Raw genomic sequence first — 14,649 nt, forward strand, 5'->3', positions numbered from 1 at the left:
CCCAGGCCAGGCAGTTGCTCCGTCAGCCCACCGCTCGCGTCGTCCGCGGCTCTCCACGAGCGCATCAGACCACCGCTCGACTGCCCCTGCTCCCTTCGTTCCCCAATCCCCAGACCTAGATCGACGCAGCCACGCCCACGCAGGCAGCCGCCGCCCGCCGGTGACTCCCCTCCACTCCGCGCTCCCCACCTGCTCCTGTCCGCGCCTCCGCCTGCTCCGCCTCCGTGGTCCGCGCCTGCTCCGCCACCCGCCCGCGCCCTCCGCCGCTCGCCCAGCCTGGGCTGGTCACCTGCTGCTCCGGCCTCCGGTGCTCGCCGGCTCGCTGCCGGCTCGCCGCCGGCCGCCTCGACCTCTCCTGGCTCCACGCGGCCACGCCGTCTTCCCTCAATCCCTCTGCTGACTGCTGCCCAGAATTGGTAATGGGGCTGTTCAGGCTGTTGTCTGTTGATACAAATTTCAAAGATTAAACATTTTTTATCTGCAATCTGATTATGGAGTTGGTTGCTGCTGCTGTCAAACTCGTTGCTACTGTTAATGTCAATTTCATTTCATTTTGTAGAAATAAAAGGTTGATGAAGCAAGCCATTGATTTGGTACTCTTTTTACTGCAACGTACTGTTCATAGTTTTTGTCATCTTTTTTTTATCTATTTTGTTGTATCTTTAAGCATTGAGTTTAAATTCTAAATTTTTGGTGCAATTGAGTCATATTTGAGGTAGCTATAGCTTGATGGACGTTAAGTTTTTCTCTCACGACAAATTTTTTTTTTTGGCCCGGGGCTTACTCCAATCCTGGATCCGCCACTGACGAGGACCCTCCTTGGATCGCTGCTGCTGGAGACGAGGACCTGGGCCTGGGAGCGCTGAGGAGAAGTAGGGGACCTGGGCCTGGGAGCGCCTGGGACCTGGACGCGTGGAGGAGAAGCAGGGGCGGGCGGGCGGACGATGGCCTGGCGGAGAATTTCAAATCCTCGGATGGAGGAAGAAGACGATGGGGATACCGATTCATACTAGGGGCAGCGATGTAAATTTCACCGTTTTCATCTGGTCCTCCAGCGACCTATATTTCGGAACGGAGGGAGTATATACAAAATATAAACGGAAAGGCATCTTGGTAACCCCAAACAATATAAGAACTTGAAGAAAGCAAACTCGTAGGCTTGTATTTTCTTAATTAATTTAATTATACACTATGGAAAAATGTCAGTTCCAAAAAAGAAAAAAGAGAAGAAAAAATCGCACCTCGGGCTCGGGCCTGCACCGTCAGAAAAAGAGAGGAAGAAAAATCGCACCTCGGTCTCGCTCGGTCGGAAAACACTTCAAGAAAAAAAGGAGAGAAGAAAAAGAAAATTGCGGCTCGGGCACGCAGGATTTGTTCCCCTCGCTCCGTCTCTCCCACATCGCATCTCCCGCTCCGCCGCCGCCGCCCGCACGCCGCTCCTCCTGCTGCGCCTCCCACGCCGTCCCCTCGGATGCATCGCGCGTCCCCCTCCGCCGCCCCGCTGCTCCTCCGCCGCGCGTGCCCGCCTCCTTCTCCGCCTCCGCCGCGGCGGCCTCGTTCTTCCAGGCCCGGGAGGAGCCCGTGAGGTGCGTCCATCGAGCTTATCTACTGCCGCTTCCTACTCCAGAATCTAGCCAGACTTGCCTGCATAATTGTGGCCCGTGAGGTGCGCCCCACGTTGCTTCTATGTCTAGCAGTGTTACTTTCTTCCAACATTGCAAGATTGATGTCTAGGATTTCATCTGTGTTTTACTTGTTATTATATAGTGCTTCCTAAGGTAATCACTAGGCCTAGGGTAGTTTTGCCTGGTTCTCACTTTCGTATTACTAGTTTCTGAACAGCAACATGGTTCTCATATGCTCTCAACATACATTTACCATTCTGCCTAACCGCTGTCTTGCCATCTGTATTTCCAACCCACGTGAGCGCAACCATATTGGCGTCAAAGATCTGACAAAGAAATTCAAGTAGGTTCACATGGTGTGTTCACTATATGTCACAAGTTTCAAGTTAAGGTTACATAATTAACAAATAAAAGAGAGAAATTGTGCTGTGAACATTAATCTGGTTACCATTCACTTTTATAACTTTTCCTTTTTAGCTTTTGAAATTAATTGCGTGGAATTTGATTTTTTGTAATTGACAACTGCTCATGTCTTTAATCTTCCAGGTTACCGTAGCGCAAGCCCAGGCAGCAATCCGGCTGAGCTCACCCGCCCACATCACCAGGGGTCGTCCGGCTGCCGCCGCGCGTCGCCGGTCGTGTCACTGCCGCCGCTTCTGCTGCTTATGAGAGCCCTCACTGCCGCCACAATCTCCTCCCCGATACGCGCCCTCCTCCTCCTCCACCCCTCCTTCCCCCCAACCCTCCGCCTCCCTCTCACCATGAACCCCTCCTCCTCCTCCTCTGGCTACCGCTCCAATGCTGCCGCCTTCGCCTCCACGCACCAGCCGCGCGGTGGACATGGCGGTGGCAGGCGACCGGGTGGACGTGGCGGCGGCGGTGGCGGAGGCAACGGCGGAAACCGCATCGATGCCCTCGGCCGCCTCCTGTAGTACACCGGCACAAAGCCCCGGTCCCCTCTCTGCAATCGTGTCGATGCTAGCCGGGTACTCACTAGTGCTTCTGTGCTTCTCTTCTCAGGACGAGGGTCTTGCGGCACATGGCGCCGGAGCTGAGGCTGAACATGAGGAGCGACGGGTATGTGCGGGTCCGCGACCTGCTCCGCCTCAACCTGGAGACCTTCGCCAAGGTTCCGCTCAACTCCCACACGGTGGATGAAATCAGGGAGGTAATATTGCTCATGCCTCATCTTCCTGCTTAACAGTAGATGATTTTTCTAAGCACCATGGTGTACTTGTGGCTACATGTTGTTTTCATCTTGTTAGCTAGCACCTTGAGCTTAAATTGGGAAATATCTCTAAGTTATAAAATTAACCAGGTTACTATTGAACTTGTTGTGAGTTGTAAGCTGCTTTGAGTAAATTCTGCAATTTTGCTTGTAGGCAGTCAGGCGAGACAACAAGCAGAGGTTTGGTCTGTTGGAGGAGGATGGCGAGCTGCTGATTCGAGCTAACCAGGGGCACACTGTGACAGTATGTTCTCTGCCTGAACCCTCCGCACTAATGTATTCTTTTTTCTACAAGTATGGTGTGTTTATCATGTTCATGATCATCTGCCTTGTAACCATTGTTTTTCTGTAACTTCTGAGGAAATTAGACATATAAAAGGAGCCCTAATAGTGGCATGCACCCTCTTTGGGATTTTCATACAGACTATTTTTTGAATCAATTCCATATGGGGCATTGTGTGCTTTAGCTCGAGATGTGAATGTTTTTACAGTATTATAATCTCGGTGGTAGTTTTCCTGTTATTAATAACTAGTCATGAGAATTATATCGTCGGTCCTTGTTGGCCCGTACTAGGAATGAAGTTGCAATTCATCGTGCTTATAATGGCTTGGACTTATCCTGGTCTGGCTTCCTTGATGTGCTATACAGGCATACAGCTAGTGTATATTCTTCTGTAGCACTACGGTTGAGCTTCCATGTTAGTAATTAAGATTTAAGACCTCCTGTCCTCTCTGATGCCTAAGCTATTACAGGATTGTACTAATGTAGCTTTGTAACCTGTGGGTATGTTTTGAAAGAAATCATATCTGATCTTAAGTCAGAGACTTGTCTTCATTGTTACATGTTCCATCACAGTTCTTGTGGTCATATGCCAAATACCCTAATTTAATCAGAAGACACATAATTCCAATGTATCTTCATTCTTATTTTTGCATATTTCTGAGAGCAGAGTTCCTTTTCTGTTTCCGTGTTGGGGTGGTTTGTGGCATGTGATCTGCTACCTTATTCTAGCATCAAGTGAATTGTATTTGCTTAGTGGAATTAGTGAATCAAGTTTGCCTTTATAATAATCAAGTAAACCTCTTGCAGACTGTTACATCAGAGAGCTTGTTGAAACCAATTCTATCGGCTGATGAAGTCTCAGGTATTTGATTTTAACACTTGTGTTTGCATCCTCTCCTGAATGGCTGGCGTTTGTTCTAATTTTTTTCTATCCACAGTCTGTGTCCATGGAACTTACAGGAAAAATGTTGATTCAATATTGAAACATGGGCTTAAACGTATGGCAAGGCTACATGTACATTTCTCAAGTGGTTTACCATCAGATGGAGGAGTTATTAGTGGTACGATTTTCCATTTCAAACATACTATTATTGAGTTTATTCTTATGGAAACAAATAGAAGGACTAATGCTGTTCTTCGAAGTAAAATCATGCTGAAATTATCCGTATTTATCTTTCCAATGTAAATCTGATATGCTCCCAGTTATTGCTGTTCTCCATTATTTAGGTGCATCGTCAACTCATACCCCATCATTATTTATTCCCAGCTCGTGGTCTAATGTTTCTTCCACCCCTGCCTTGTCATGGACTAACGGTTTGCCTTCTTCAGGTATGCGGAGTGGCGCAAACATATTGATATATTTGAATGTCAGAAAGGCACTGCAAGGTATGGCTGCCGCATGTAAATACCAGCAAATCATTTGGGTTCTCTAGACTAGAGGCTGACATTTGATTTCTGAATTATTTTCCCAGACGAGATGAAGCTATACATCTCAGACAACAAGGTGATCCTGACGGAGGGCTTCGACGGCGTTGTCCCCATCAAGTACTTCGAGAAGATCGAGACATGGCCAGGACGTGCACCGATACCGTTCCAGAGGTAGAAGAGGCCTTGCCGTAGCACTGGAGTCCTGCACGGCCTCTCGCTCAGCGAAAACTTGGGATGAATGCGCTGCACGACAAGAGTTTCATCATGTAATCATTGTGCTGCTGCTGTGGACTTTTTACTGGTTGTGCAGAACCTGTGTATGGTTATGATGACCAGATGTTATGGAATAGCAAATTTGGTTTATGATGTGTGAATCTGCGAGGTTTCATCCCAAATATTTTTTTTTTGTAAAATTTGCATGCATTCTACGGTGGTTTAAAAAAAAAGTAAAATTTGCGTAAACTGATTTCTGCTGGCCTGCCTGCAGTGAGATTTTGGTTTTGGTTTTGGTGAGACTTAGAATCATCTGATTGATTGGCAACGTGGGAAACTATGTATATCAGGTGGTCGAATGGCCGAATGCCCCGCGCGGCACCTATGTTTTTGCTGCCTTTTTGCTTGGAGGAGGCGCTGCTGATTTTTTTTCAGAATTCAGAGTCGAGCAGTGGCATTTCTAGGATGTATGCTTTTAGTTGTTTATTTTGTTCATCATCCAGGGGGGCAATGACCGACCACTGGGGCGCTGCCCCATTTTCGCAGGGTAACTTTCACCATTCAGGACTTCTCTGTCATTCCTGAGTAGCAACCATGGTTAACAGTTTGAAGCATAACTTTTGGTCCATTACATACAATGCTTGATTCGTCAGTCAGTTTTTTGTGCCCATGGGAACTATTCTCAGTTTGCACCTGCAGGATCCGACTGGGTGTTATTGGATCTCCCAGTTCAAACACTCACTTTTTTTTTTCTGCGAATGGAGTTCATACGCTCACTCAACCTATCTGATGCGTGTGCTTTGTGCGTCTCCGATCTGACGCGTGTTGTCTTGCAGTGTGCTCGGATCTGGTGAAGGGCGCCAAGGAGAAGCAGCTCAAGGTCAAGGGCCCCGTCAGGATGCCCACCAAGGTCCTCAACATCACCACCAGGAAGTCCCCCTGCGGAGAAGGTACCCACCTCAATCTCTGCTTGATCCCATTTGCTTTGTGGGTCGCTATGTTTTTGTGGGTAGCTCTCTGTTTAGACGGTAGGAAAGAATTCCCGTGATGATGATGGTGTGCTGAGCAGAGGATGTGAAACATTTAGACCGCTGAGGCCTTTCCGGTCTTTGATGATCTAAAAATCGAGCTTTTTAAAACTGATGCCCAGCATGCCATCGACGTACCGCCTTGTTCTTTTGTATCTAGATATGCAGCTCAGTGTGTTGGTGTGGTGTATAATGTAGAGGGGTTGCATCTGAATCGTTTGTCAGCTGAGCACATGATGTTACAAGGAGATGCTACTGAGATTTCACATCATTGATGTATCTTAAACCGAGCTTTTTAAAACTGATGCTTGGTTAATCTAGTGAGAGTCTGTTGTTGTTGGTCATCCTGCGTAGGTGTCTTCTGTTTGTCATTTGAAATCCATAGCACAATGAATCTATCAGAGGTCTTACCCATGGCAGTTGCTCATATGTGATGTTAATTTTTGGGTTGTGTTTATGATGGGCTGGTCAGATGATGCTAAAACAACATATTCCCGAGGTTTTCTTTGAGGAATACAAAATCGAGCTTTTTAAGACTGATGGCTAGCCTGTCTAATGTTTGTTTTCTTCTATACACTTGCTCCTTCTGGTAGGCATTGCAAGTGATGCGTTCAAGTGTAGTCTTCTGTTCACATTTTTTTAACCAGTACCATATGATTATAGCATGCTAGTTTTAGTCATTCAACATCTTAATTTACCTAGAATGATGAAGTAGTTGCACTTGATGTGGGCTGAGCAAATGATGATTCATATGATTATTATTCTGATACACTTGATGTTTCAAAATCGAGCTTTTTAAACCTGATGCTCAGCCCATCACAAATCTGTCATCTGTTACTCTTGCTGTGCTGTAGTTGCTTATGATGATTTGAAAGTAAACAGAGTATAATAATGTTATCCGGTTGTGGTAAAACAGGGACCAACACCTGGGATCGGTTTGAGATGCGGGTGCACAAGAGGGTGATCGACCTCGTCAGCTCCCCAGACGTCGTCAAGCAGATCACCTCTATCACCATCGAGCCCGGCGTCGAGGTCGAAGTGACCATCAGCGACCAGTAGTTATGCTACCCCAAGATATGTGTCTTTAAATCTTTTTACAAGGGTGGAGAGACACCTCCAACGTACCAAGATATTTTTGAAACTTTCTGTAGTATGAGAACTGGGTTTTGTATGACTAGGTTCTTTGCTTCGTGATTCTAAGTGCCTATCGTCCTAAGTTATCTTCCGTCAATTTTCGTTGCCCTGGTGTGTGTGCTGGAATGGATGTTTATACATGGCTCACTATTGGACCTACTGTCAGATTTGGTAGCATTTTCATAGTTCACAGTGCTTCTTTCATATCTTAAGAATCTTTAAGTGCTGATTTATGTTTGGCAGTGGAAGGTGCTGCCGAGCAAATAGTATCAAAAGCAACAAAGGCTCAACAAACCATTTCCCTTGGAACAAGATCATGAGGTTTCCTTGCAAATAACATTTCACAAGGTTTTATTAGGCCCTCTTTTACATCTCACAAAAATTATACCAATGAAAACCACTTTGGAAGACAACCAGCATTATACTTTGACCCAAAATATGAGGGAGCCTAATAGACAACCAGCATTATACTTTGACCCAAATATGAGGGAGCCTAATAAATCCGGACAGAGGTAGTAGTAGAAACAACCGATGATCTGAAGTGGGCGCAAAGTTTACCTGTATGAGAATTCCTGCATTCAAACCAATTTTTCTGGTTGCAATTCACCCAAGTTGAGCAACCCAATCAAACTTGATAAAATCAAAGCAAATCATATATACATACATACCGCTTTCTGAAAAAACAGCCATCAGAAAGACCAAGAAATAATTAATGCACAATGTCTCACCCACCACACTAACACTAACTAGGTTGTAATATACAGCCGAGATCCTCACTGGCCAAACTATCCAATCAAGTCAACCTCTAGCAAACAAACGGTGAAAACCAAGCAACCAAACTGTGCATGAGAAAAACAGCTCCCAGATAGCCGCCTGCGATGTGCGCCGAAAACATAAGCCTGAGGAAAATCATTGCAGTTAGGGTGTCGTCGGATCTTTCCAGTCCTAGTCTTCTTCACATCTCAGGGCGTCTCTCAGGGCGATCCTGCCCTGACCTTGCCCTTCTTCTACCGTCTCCTCCATGGGCCGCACGGCGTCTCTCAGGGCGATCCCACCCTCACCTTGCCCTTCTTCTACCATCTCCTCGGTGGGCCGCACGCTGAAGGAGTTTGCTGCAATGCCCGCCTCGGCTAGCTGGAGGGTGTTGTATGCGTAAGGCCACAATCCTGCAATGGAAATCGTTACTTGCTACGTATTATCATTGAGAAACCATGGAAGACTCAAAACTCCATTGGTAAATTGGTAAAAGAGGGAGGCACCGTCTGCGTCGAAAGGATATGGGAAAAATTGCAGGTAACAGAATGAGGCCACTGTGAGACCTGCAAAGGGCAACAGGAGTATATTTATTTTTATTAATCAATTATGCGCATCTAGAAGGTCACCTGTATAACTAATTTACGCAACTACGACAGATGGCAAACGAACCTATGATAGCTCCTGCAAACACATCTTGCCAGTGATGCCAGTAGTCGTCCACACGAGAAACGGCAACGAGCGCAGCTGTAAGCAGAGGCAGAACAATGATGCACAGCTTTGCGATATGGCCTTTACGGTCAAAAACTGCGATTTTCCCAGTTAAGTACCACGTGAGGAAGCCCAGGCCGGCGAAAGACCCTGGAATAGATTGATTATTTGCACAAGGTGAAAGAAAACAGGTTATTTTATCGATGGTCTAGTTAGGTGATCTAGCCATGACCTATTTGACGCAATTGTAACAGCACTACAACATAAATAGATTGTACATGTGGGTAATAAAAGACTGACCCAATTGTAAGGCTAGGCCAATTTTGTGGGGTCTCTAATCAAACACATGACCTATGTGGCATTGTCCATTATAAGATGTACATATATACCTCCACAAAATGGTACACATGACAAACCCAATGTTTTTATGCTGTGGAGTAATTCCAGAACTAGTTACCACACAACTACTACACCAAGCAGCAACCAAAGCATCTAAACTGAAATGGGGCACTTCCTGGTTCGCTGCCACATCGCACCAATGTAGCCAACGCACCAGGCTGTCTCGTGCCCAATTGTGGCCTAGCCACCCATCAGACTTCCCCTGGTTCAATGACTGCCACTAAGGCCTCCTAAGCCAGCTAACACAAGCAGCCCAACCAACCGCAAAAATACAGGTACCATCACTTATTCCCAGGTCCCAGCATGGTTTGTGTCAAAAAGGATTATCACAAGGGTGTAAAAAACAACTTCAAGTATGTAACTGAGTTTTAAAGAATTCCATAGGCATAGCTGACCAAATGCCTGACACCAGTATTTCCAAAGGAAACATTAGGTATATTAAATGACTTACATGATGCATGTCCACTTGGGAAGCTCTTGTGACCTTCCTTGATGACACTCTTCTCCCCATGGCACAGAACGCCAGTAGTGACATTGTCATAAAGCTGAAAAAGAGTCCTTCGATGAGTTTTGGTCAATATGGGCTCCATAGATGATAAGAACTGAACAATGGGCAGGTCAACAAAGATGAACTTGTGACTGGAAAAAGTGAAGTTCTTGGCTAGTAATCTTACATCCTTTCCATCTGGGAAACAGCGCCAGAAGAAATCAGGACGCGGTCGGCCAACTCCATCCTTAATTGCATCAGTAATCACCGCAGTTATGAGCACCGAATAAAGAATACCTACAAAAACACGTGTTTCGAATTATTTCTTGTACATACAATGTCAACATATTCATATGCCTAAGAATATGTAGATACCCAGTATGCCATGGTGCAAATCATAGAAATTCTTCTTCTTGAAGTAAATTCCACCAAAGATGGCACAGGGTAAGACGATTCCAATGACCTGCAAATCATGTGAGTTACAAAAGTGGAACTATCTTATTGAATGGCACAAAAATGATGTAAACAATGGGAAGTCCAAAATTAGCAGCACAAGAACACACCGGAACAGCCCAAAAGGGCACAGTATTGCCCTGTAAGGGGTATCTCAAGTCAGTCATCATGTCCTTCCCAACGAAACGGTGAAAAGGCTCAATTATATTCAACAATCCATCTATGACAGCAAGGAGGACAAGTATTATCCAGTCATACATGTGGAGTCTTGCAATTTGGGCTCCATGGGACTTTATAGTGTAACAGCCTAACGGGATATCCGCCATTATGTCCTACAAATAACAAAGGGGGCAAGACAAAGAATTGTTGAGTAAAGTTGCAATAGTTACAAGATAGACTGGATGTAATACAGCTATGATTAATTAAATGAAAGGTAAAAAAAAGCCAAAAAAGGATTAAAAACGAAAACAGGAGCACAATACTTGCATTTCTGATGAAGACAATGTTATTCTGTTTGACTGGCTTCTGTAATAATTCTGTGTTCCTGTATTTCCTCAGTTTATTTGTACACACGATGCTCCTAGAATTCCAAATAACTTGCAACCTTGATTGGAAAATGATCATATGTACAGGCTATAGTTTCCAATTATCAAGGAGTGCGCGAAGCGTGGGCATACAAGGTTGCCAAGATGGGACAGGTAAGTTGTTCAGCAGTTCCCTTTCTCCCGCTCAGGTGCCCTTGTGTATCGACGAAAATTCTCTCTCAATACGGGCGAACAAACTTCACTAGATGTACCAAAAATCGCCTCCGATTACCCCATCCTAATTTTGTGTCCAACGGTGCGCAAACACGTACGTAGCTAGCTACTTGCTACTCCATGGGCAAACAAGCAACTTTCGGTCCCCAAAGAGTTGTCAAAATCGGAAGGAAGGAAGGTGCTCCTCCAAGCCTAGGCATGTTCACACATTTTTGTTGAATACTCCCTCCGTCCGGAAAAATTTGTCCCTGAAATTGATGTATCTAGCACTAGGTGCTAGATACATCCATTTGAGGAACAAACTTTTTGGGACGGAGGGAGTATAAATTAACATATTTGTCTCGTTGTAAAACCATGGACATTCTATGCTGGCAATTCGGCAATATTTAGATGACAAGTCAACAGCATGGAGATTCTCTGCAAAGCACTAGTACTAAGAGGAACATTAGGATTTAGGGGCGGGCCAAATAACCTGGGATCTGGGGAGGAAATCAAGGTGCTGCCGTGAAGCTCATGCGCGCGTCAGCCTCGTGTCGCCGTCCCTGAAGCTCCTGCAACTGCTCCTGCAGCAGGAAGCGCACCTAAAGAAATGACAAACGACAAGAACCTACCCCTGCTACTGCCACACCACCGGCAAGCAGCAGCAGCCCCGCTACCGCGCGCTGCCGGCCAAGCTCGCGCTTGCTCTGGCTCTCGCCCTGTGTGTGTGCGGAGAGAAGAACGGAGGGACGGAGGGAGGGGGAAGAGAAACCGAGGGACTCACTCATTTAGTCCGGCCGCCGGCGGAGCCCCAGACGTGCGCCGCCGCTGGGGTCGGAGGGAGACGAGAATCGATGGGGGGTTCCGGGTGGGGGAAAGTATCTGGGCCGTCTACCAAAGCACCCCCTGCTTATTTGCTTTCTTTAAATAAATCTCTCGAGTGTTGATTGTCTATCAAAGCATCCTAATTTTGTGTCCAATGGTGTGCAGACACGTACGTAGCTACTTGCTGCTCGCTCCATGGACAAACAAGCAATTTGCAGTCCCTAAAGAGTTGTCAGAACCGGAAGGAAGGAAGGTGCTCCTCCAAGCCTAGGCATGTTCACACATTCTTGCCAAAGCTTGAGCAAGAACAATTCGGCAACATTTAGATGACAAATCAACAGCATGGACATTCTCTGCCAAGCACTAGTGTTAAGAAGAAGACTAGGATCCAGGGTCGGGGCCAAATAACCTGGGATATGGGGGAGGAAATTCAAGGTGCTGCCGTGAAGCTCGTGCGCGCGTCAACCAAGTGCTGTCCCTGAAGCTCCTGCTCCTGCTCCTGCAGCCGGAAAGCACGCCTAAAGAAATGCCAAACGCCAAGAACCTGCCCCTGCTACTACCAACCCGCCGGCAAGCAGCCGCCCCGCTACCGCGCGCTAACGGAGCTTGCTCTGCCTCTCGCCCTGTGTGTGTGCAGAGAGAAGAACGGAGGGAGTGAGGGAGGAGAGAAAGCGAGGGACTCACTCATCTAGTCCGGCCGCCGGCGGAGCCCCAGATGCGCGGGTCGGAGTCGGAGGGAGACGAGAATCAACGGGGGGTTCGGGGTGGGGGAAAGTATCTGGGCCGTCTGTCTACCAGAACCAGAGCATCCTCTGTTTATTTAGAGATTACTTTCTTTATTAAATTTCCATCAGATAGCTACCCGCTCATTTCGAGCTCATGCGCTGTAGGTTTGGCTTCTTGGGGAGTATGAATATGTGGTGTGATGCTTCTTGGATCTATGTAACCGTTAGCGGATGAGTTGTATAATGACAGCTTGCTCATCACAGGACGCAACGTTTTCTTTGTCTTTTTTCTGCAGCATGAACTGGGCCACTTGTTCACTGTAACTGTTTTGCCTAGTAACCTTATTGCGAATTATTATTTTTCGCCTACCATGACTCTTTTTTTACGGAAACAAGGTTCCGTTTGTTACAACAATTTATTTTTCCAACCTCGTCTAGTAAAGGAGCTGGCAATCAGCCTTGACAAGAAGAGACCTTAGCCGCCCCCCCGTTTCCGACGGGGCCAAGGCCCCTGCCGGACCCCTTGCCATGGCTGGACTACGCCCGGCCTATGGCCACGTTGCGGCTCAGTCCGTTCGTTCGCCGTGGACTCCACGAGACCGCGGCGGCCCGCGTTTCGGATCCAAGGAGTGCGTCGAGGATAGATATCCTATCCGCAATGCCAGGAAATCAGCCTGCAGCTCTCCTATGAAACCTTTCGACGTGGTGCCTGGATCTACAACCTCTAATCACGAGCGTGAACCTCCAGATCGTGCCTCTCTACCAACGCGAGAGACCAAGGCGAGCTCTCCTGGTGCAAAACTGTTGACCACGCAACTCCTAGGGATTCAATCTGCTGCAGCTAAGGATAAGCCGGAAGATGGTGGGGGCGATTATGGGGCTCCCCTTGCGGATGCCGCCCGCCCAAAGCCGTCCGATGGTGGAACCAAGGTTGCAGCTGTTGGGAATCGTAGCATAATTTTAAAATTTTCCTACGCTCACCAAGATGCATCTATGGAGTATATTAGCAACGAGGGGAAAGGAGTGCATCTACATACCCTTGTAGATCGCGAGCGGAAGCGTTCCAATGAACGTGGATGACGGAGTCGTACTCGCCGTGATCCAATTCACCGATGACCGAGTGCCGAACGGACGGCACCTCCGCGTTCAACACACGTACGGTGCAGCGACGTCTCCTCCTTCTTGATCCAGCAAGGGGGAAGGAGAGGTTGATGGAGATCCAGCAGCACGACGGCGTGGTGGTGGATGTAGCGGGTCTCCGGCAGGGCTTCGCCGAGCTTCTGCGAGAGACGGAGAGGTGTAACAGGGGAGGAGGGAGGCGCCCAAGGCTGTTAGTTTGCTGCCCTCCCTCCCCCCCCCTTTATATAGGCCCCCTGGGGGGGCGCCGGCCCAAGGAGATGGGATCTCCAAGGGGGGGCGGCGGCCAAAGGGGGGGAAGGGGTGCCTTGCCCCCCAAGGCAAGGGGGAAGCTCCCCCCTAGGGTTCCCAACCCTAGGCGCATGGGGGGAGGCCCAAGGGGGGCGCCCCAGCCCACTAAGGGCTGGTTCCCTTCCACTTTCAGCCCACGGGGCCCTCCGGGATAGGTGGCCCCACCCGGTGGACCCCCGGGACCCTTCCGGTGGTCCCGGCACAATACCGGTAACCCCCGAAACTTTCCCGGTGGCCGAAACTGGACTTCCTATATATAATTCTTCACCTCCGGACCATTCCGGAACCTCTCGTGATGTCCGGGATCTCATCCGGGACTCCGAACAACTTTCGGGTTTCCGCATACATATATCTCTACAACCCTAGCGTCACCGAACCTTAAGTGTGTAGACCCTACGGGTTCGGGAGACATGCAGACATGACCGAGACGCCTCTCCGGTCAATAACCAACAGCGGGATCTTGATACCCATGTTGGCTCCCACATGTTCCACGATGATCTCATCGGATGAACCACGATGTCGAGGATTCAGTCAATCCCGTATACAATTCCCTTTGTCCATCGGTATGTTACTTGCCCGAGATTCGATCGTCGGTATCCCAATACCTTGTTCAATCTCGTTACCGGCAAGTCTCTTTAGTCGTACCGCAATGCATGATCCCGTGACTAACGCCTTAGTCACATAGAGCTCATTATGATGATGCATTACCGAGTGGGCCCAGAGATACCTCTCCGTCACACGGAGTGACAAATCCCAGTCTCGATCCGTGCCAACCCAACAGACACTTTCGGAGATACCCGTAGTGCACCTTTATAGTCACCCAGTTACGTTGTGACGTTTGGCACACCCAAAGCACTCCTACGGTATCTGGGAGTTGCACGATCTCATGGTCTAAGGAAAAGACACTTGACATTGGAAAAGCTCTAGCAAACGAAACTACACGATCTTTTATGCTATGCTTAGGATTGGGTCCTGTCCATCACATCATTCTCCTAATGATGTGATCCCGTTATCAATGACATCCAATGTCCATAGTCAGGAAACCATGACTATCTGTTGATCAACGAGCTAGTCAACTAGAGGCTTACTAGGGACACGTTGTGGTCTATGTATTCACACATGTATTACGATTTCCGGACAATACAATTATAGCATGAACAATAGACAATTACCATGAATAAAGAAATATAAT

General features: G+C 47.7%; 3 protein-coding genes, 2 non-coding genes and 2 pseudogenes across 36 annotated transcripts; 6 read left to right on the forward strand and 1 right to left on the reverse strand.

The window, feature by feature from the left end:
- The first annotated feature begins 97 nt into the window (after positions 1-97).
- LOC109784468 (uncharacterized) lies at positions 98-4,938 on the forward strand. Of its 4 annotated transcripts, XM_073509936.1 has the most exons (9): positions 98-416; positions 560-593; positions 2,172-2,553; positions 2,646-2,793; positions 3,008-3,097; positions 3,944-3,998; positions 4,075-4,197; positions 4,466-4,522; positions 4,609-4,938. In XM_073509936.1, exons 3-9 carry the CDS (start codon positions 2,291-2,293, stop codon positions 4,737-4,739), a joined length of 867 nt encoding a protein of 288 aa, XP_073366037.1. In that variant the 5' UTR covers positions 98-416; positions 560-593; positions 2,172-2,290; the 3' UTR covers positions 4,740-4,938. The 4 variants fall into 4 exon arrangements, with proteins under 4 accessions (XP_073366037.1, XP_073366038.1, XP_073366035.1 ...); XM_073509937.1 differs by lacking the exon at positions 560-593; XM_073509934.1 differs by lacking the exons at positions 98-416; positions 560-593 and adding an exon at positions 1,295-1,586.
- Positions 4,939-5,567: 629 nt separating this feature from the next.
- Positions 5,568-7,036, forward strand: LOC141042644 (small ribosomal subunit protein uS10-like; the record flags this gene model as incomplete). The annotated part of the gene is made up of 2 exons (XM_073511501.1): positions 5,568-5,727; positions 6,722-7,036. Coding segments are annotated over 2 exons (303 nt in total), but the record flags the coding sequence as incomplete, so codon positions are not given.
- LOC120962169 (small nucleolar RNA SNORD36) lies at positions 5,841-5,926 on the forward strand (annotated as a pseudogene).
- On the forward strand, positions 6,033-6,116 carry LOC120962166 (small nucleolar RNA SNORD36; annotated as a pseudogene).
- Positions 6,272-6,351, forward strand: LOC120962167 (small nucleolar RNA SNORD36). Its single transcript, XR_005753016.1, has one exon. It is a non-coding gene; the product is annotated as a small nucleolar RNA SNORD36 (small nucleolar RNA).
- Positions 6,539-6,616, forward strand: LOC120962165 (small nucleolar RNA SNORD36). The gene has a single exon (XR_005753015.1). It is a non-coding gene; the product is annotated as a small nucleolar RNA SNORD36 (small nucleolar RNA).
- A 515-nt stretch (positions 7,037-7,551) lies between the features above and the next one.
- Positions 7,552-12,118, reverse strand: LOC109784325 (lipid phosphate phosphatase 2). 29 transcript variants are annotated; one of them, XM_020342928.4, is made up of 11 exons: positions 11,989-12,110; positions 11,714-11,803; positions 11,264-11,600; positions 10,973-11,063; positions 9,853-10,074; positions 9,665-9,752; positions 9,477-9,586; positions 9,254-9,347; positions 8,365-8,553; positions 8,199-8,258; positions 7,552-8,105 (listed from the first exon to the last, which is right to left on the reverse strand). In XM_020342928.4, exons 5-11 carry the CDS (start codon positions 10,066-10,068, stop codon positions 7,885-7,887), a joined length of 978 nt encoding a protein of 325 aa, XP_020198517.1. In that variant the 5' UTR covers positions 10,069-10,074; positions 10,973-11,063; positions 11,264-11,600; positions 11,714-11,803; positions 11,989-12,110; the 3' UTR covers positions 7,552-7,884. The 29 variants fall into 29 exon arrangements, with proteins under 29 accessions (XP_020198517.1, XP_073366023.1, XP_040259252.1 ...); XM_073509922.1 differs by having other exon boundaries at positions 10,973-11,057; positions 11,264-11,385; positions 11,478-11,803; XM_040403318.3 differs by having other exon boundaries at positions 11,714-11,822; positions 11,989-12,108.
- Positions 12,119-14,649: the final 2,531 nt, after the last annotated feature.

Source organism: Aegilops tauschii, chromosome 3 (genome assembly GCF_002575655.3).
Source record: "Aegilops tauschii subsp. strangulata cultivar AL8/78 chromosome 3, Aet v6.0, whole genome shotgun sequence".
NCBI lineage: Eukaryota > Viridiplantae > Streptophyta > Magnoliopsida > Poales > Poaceae > Aegilops > Aegilops tauschii.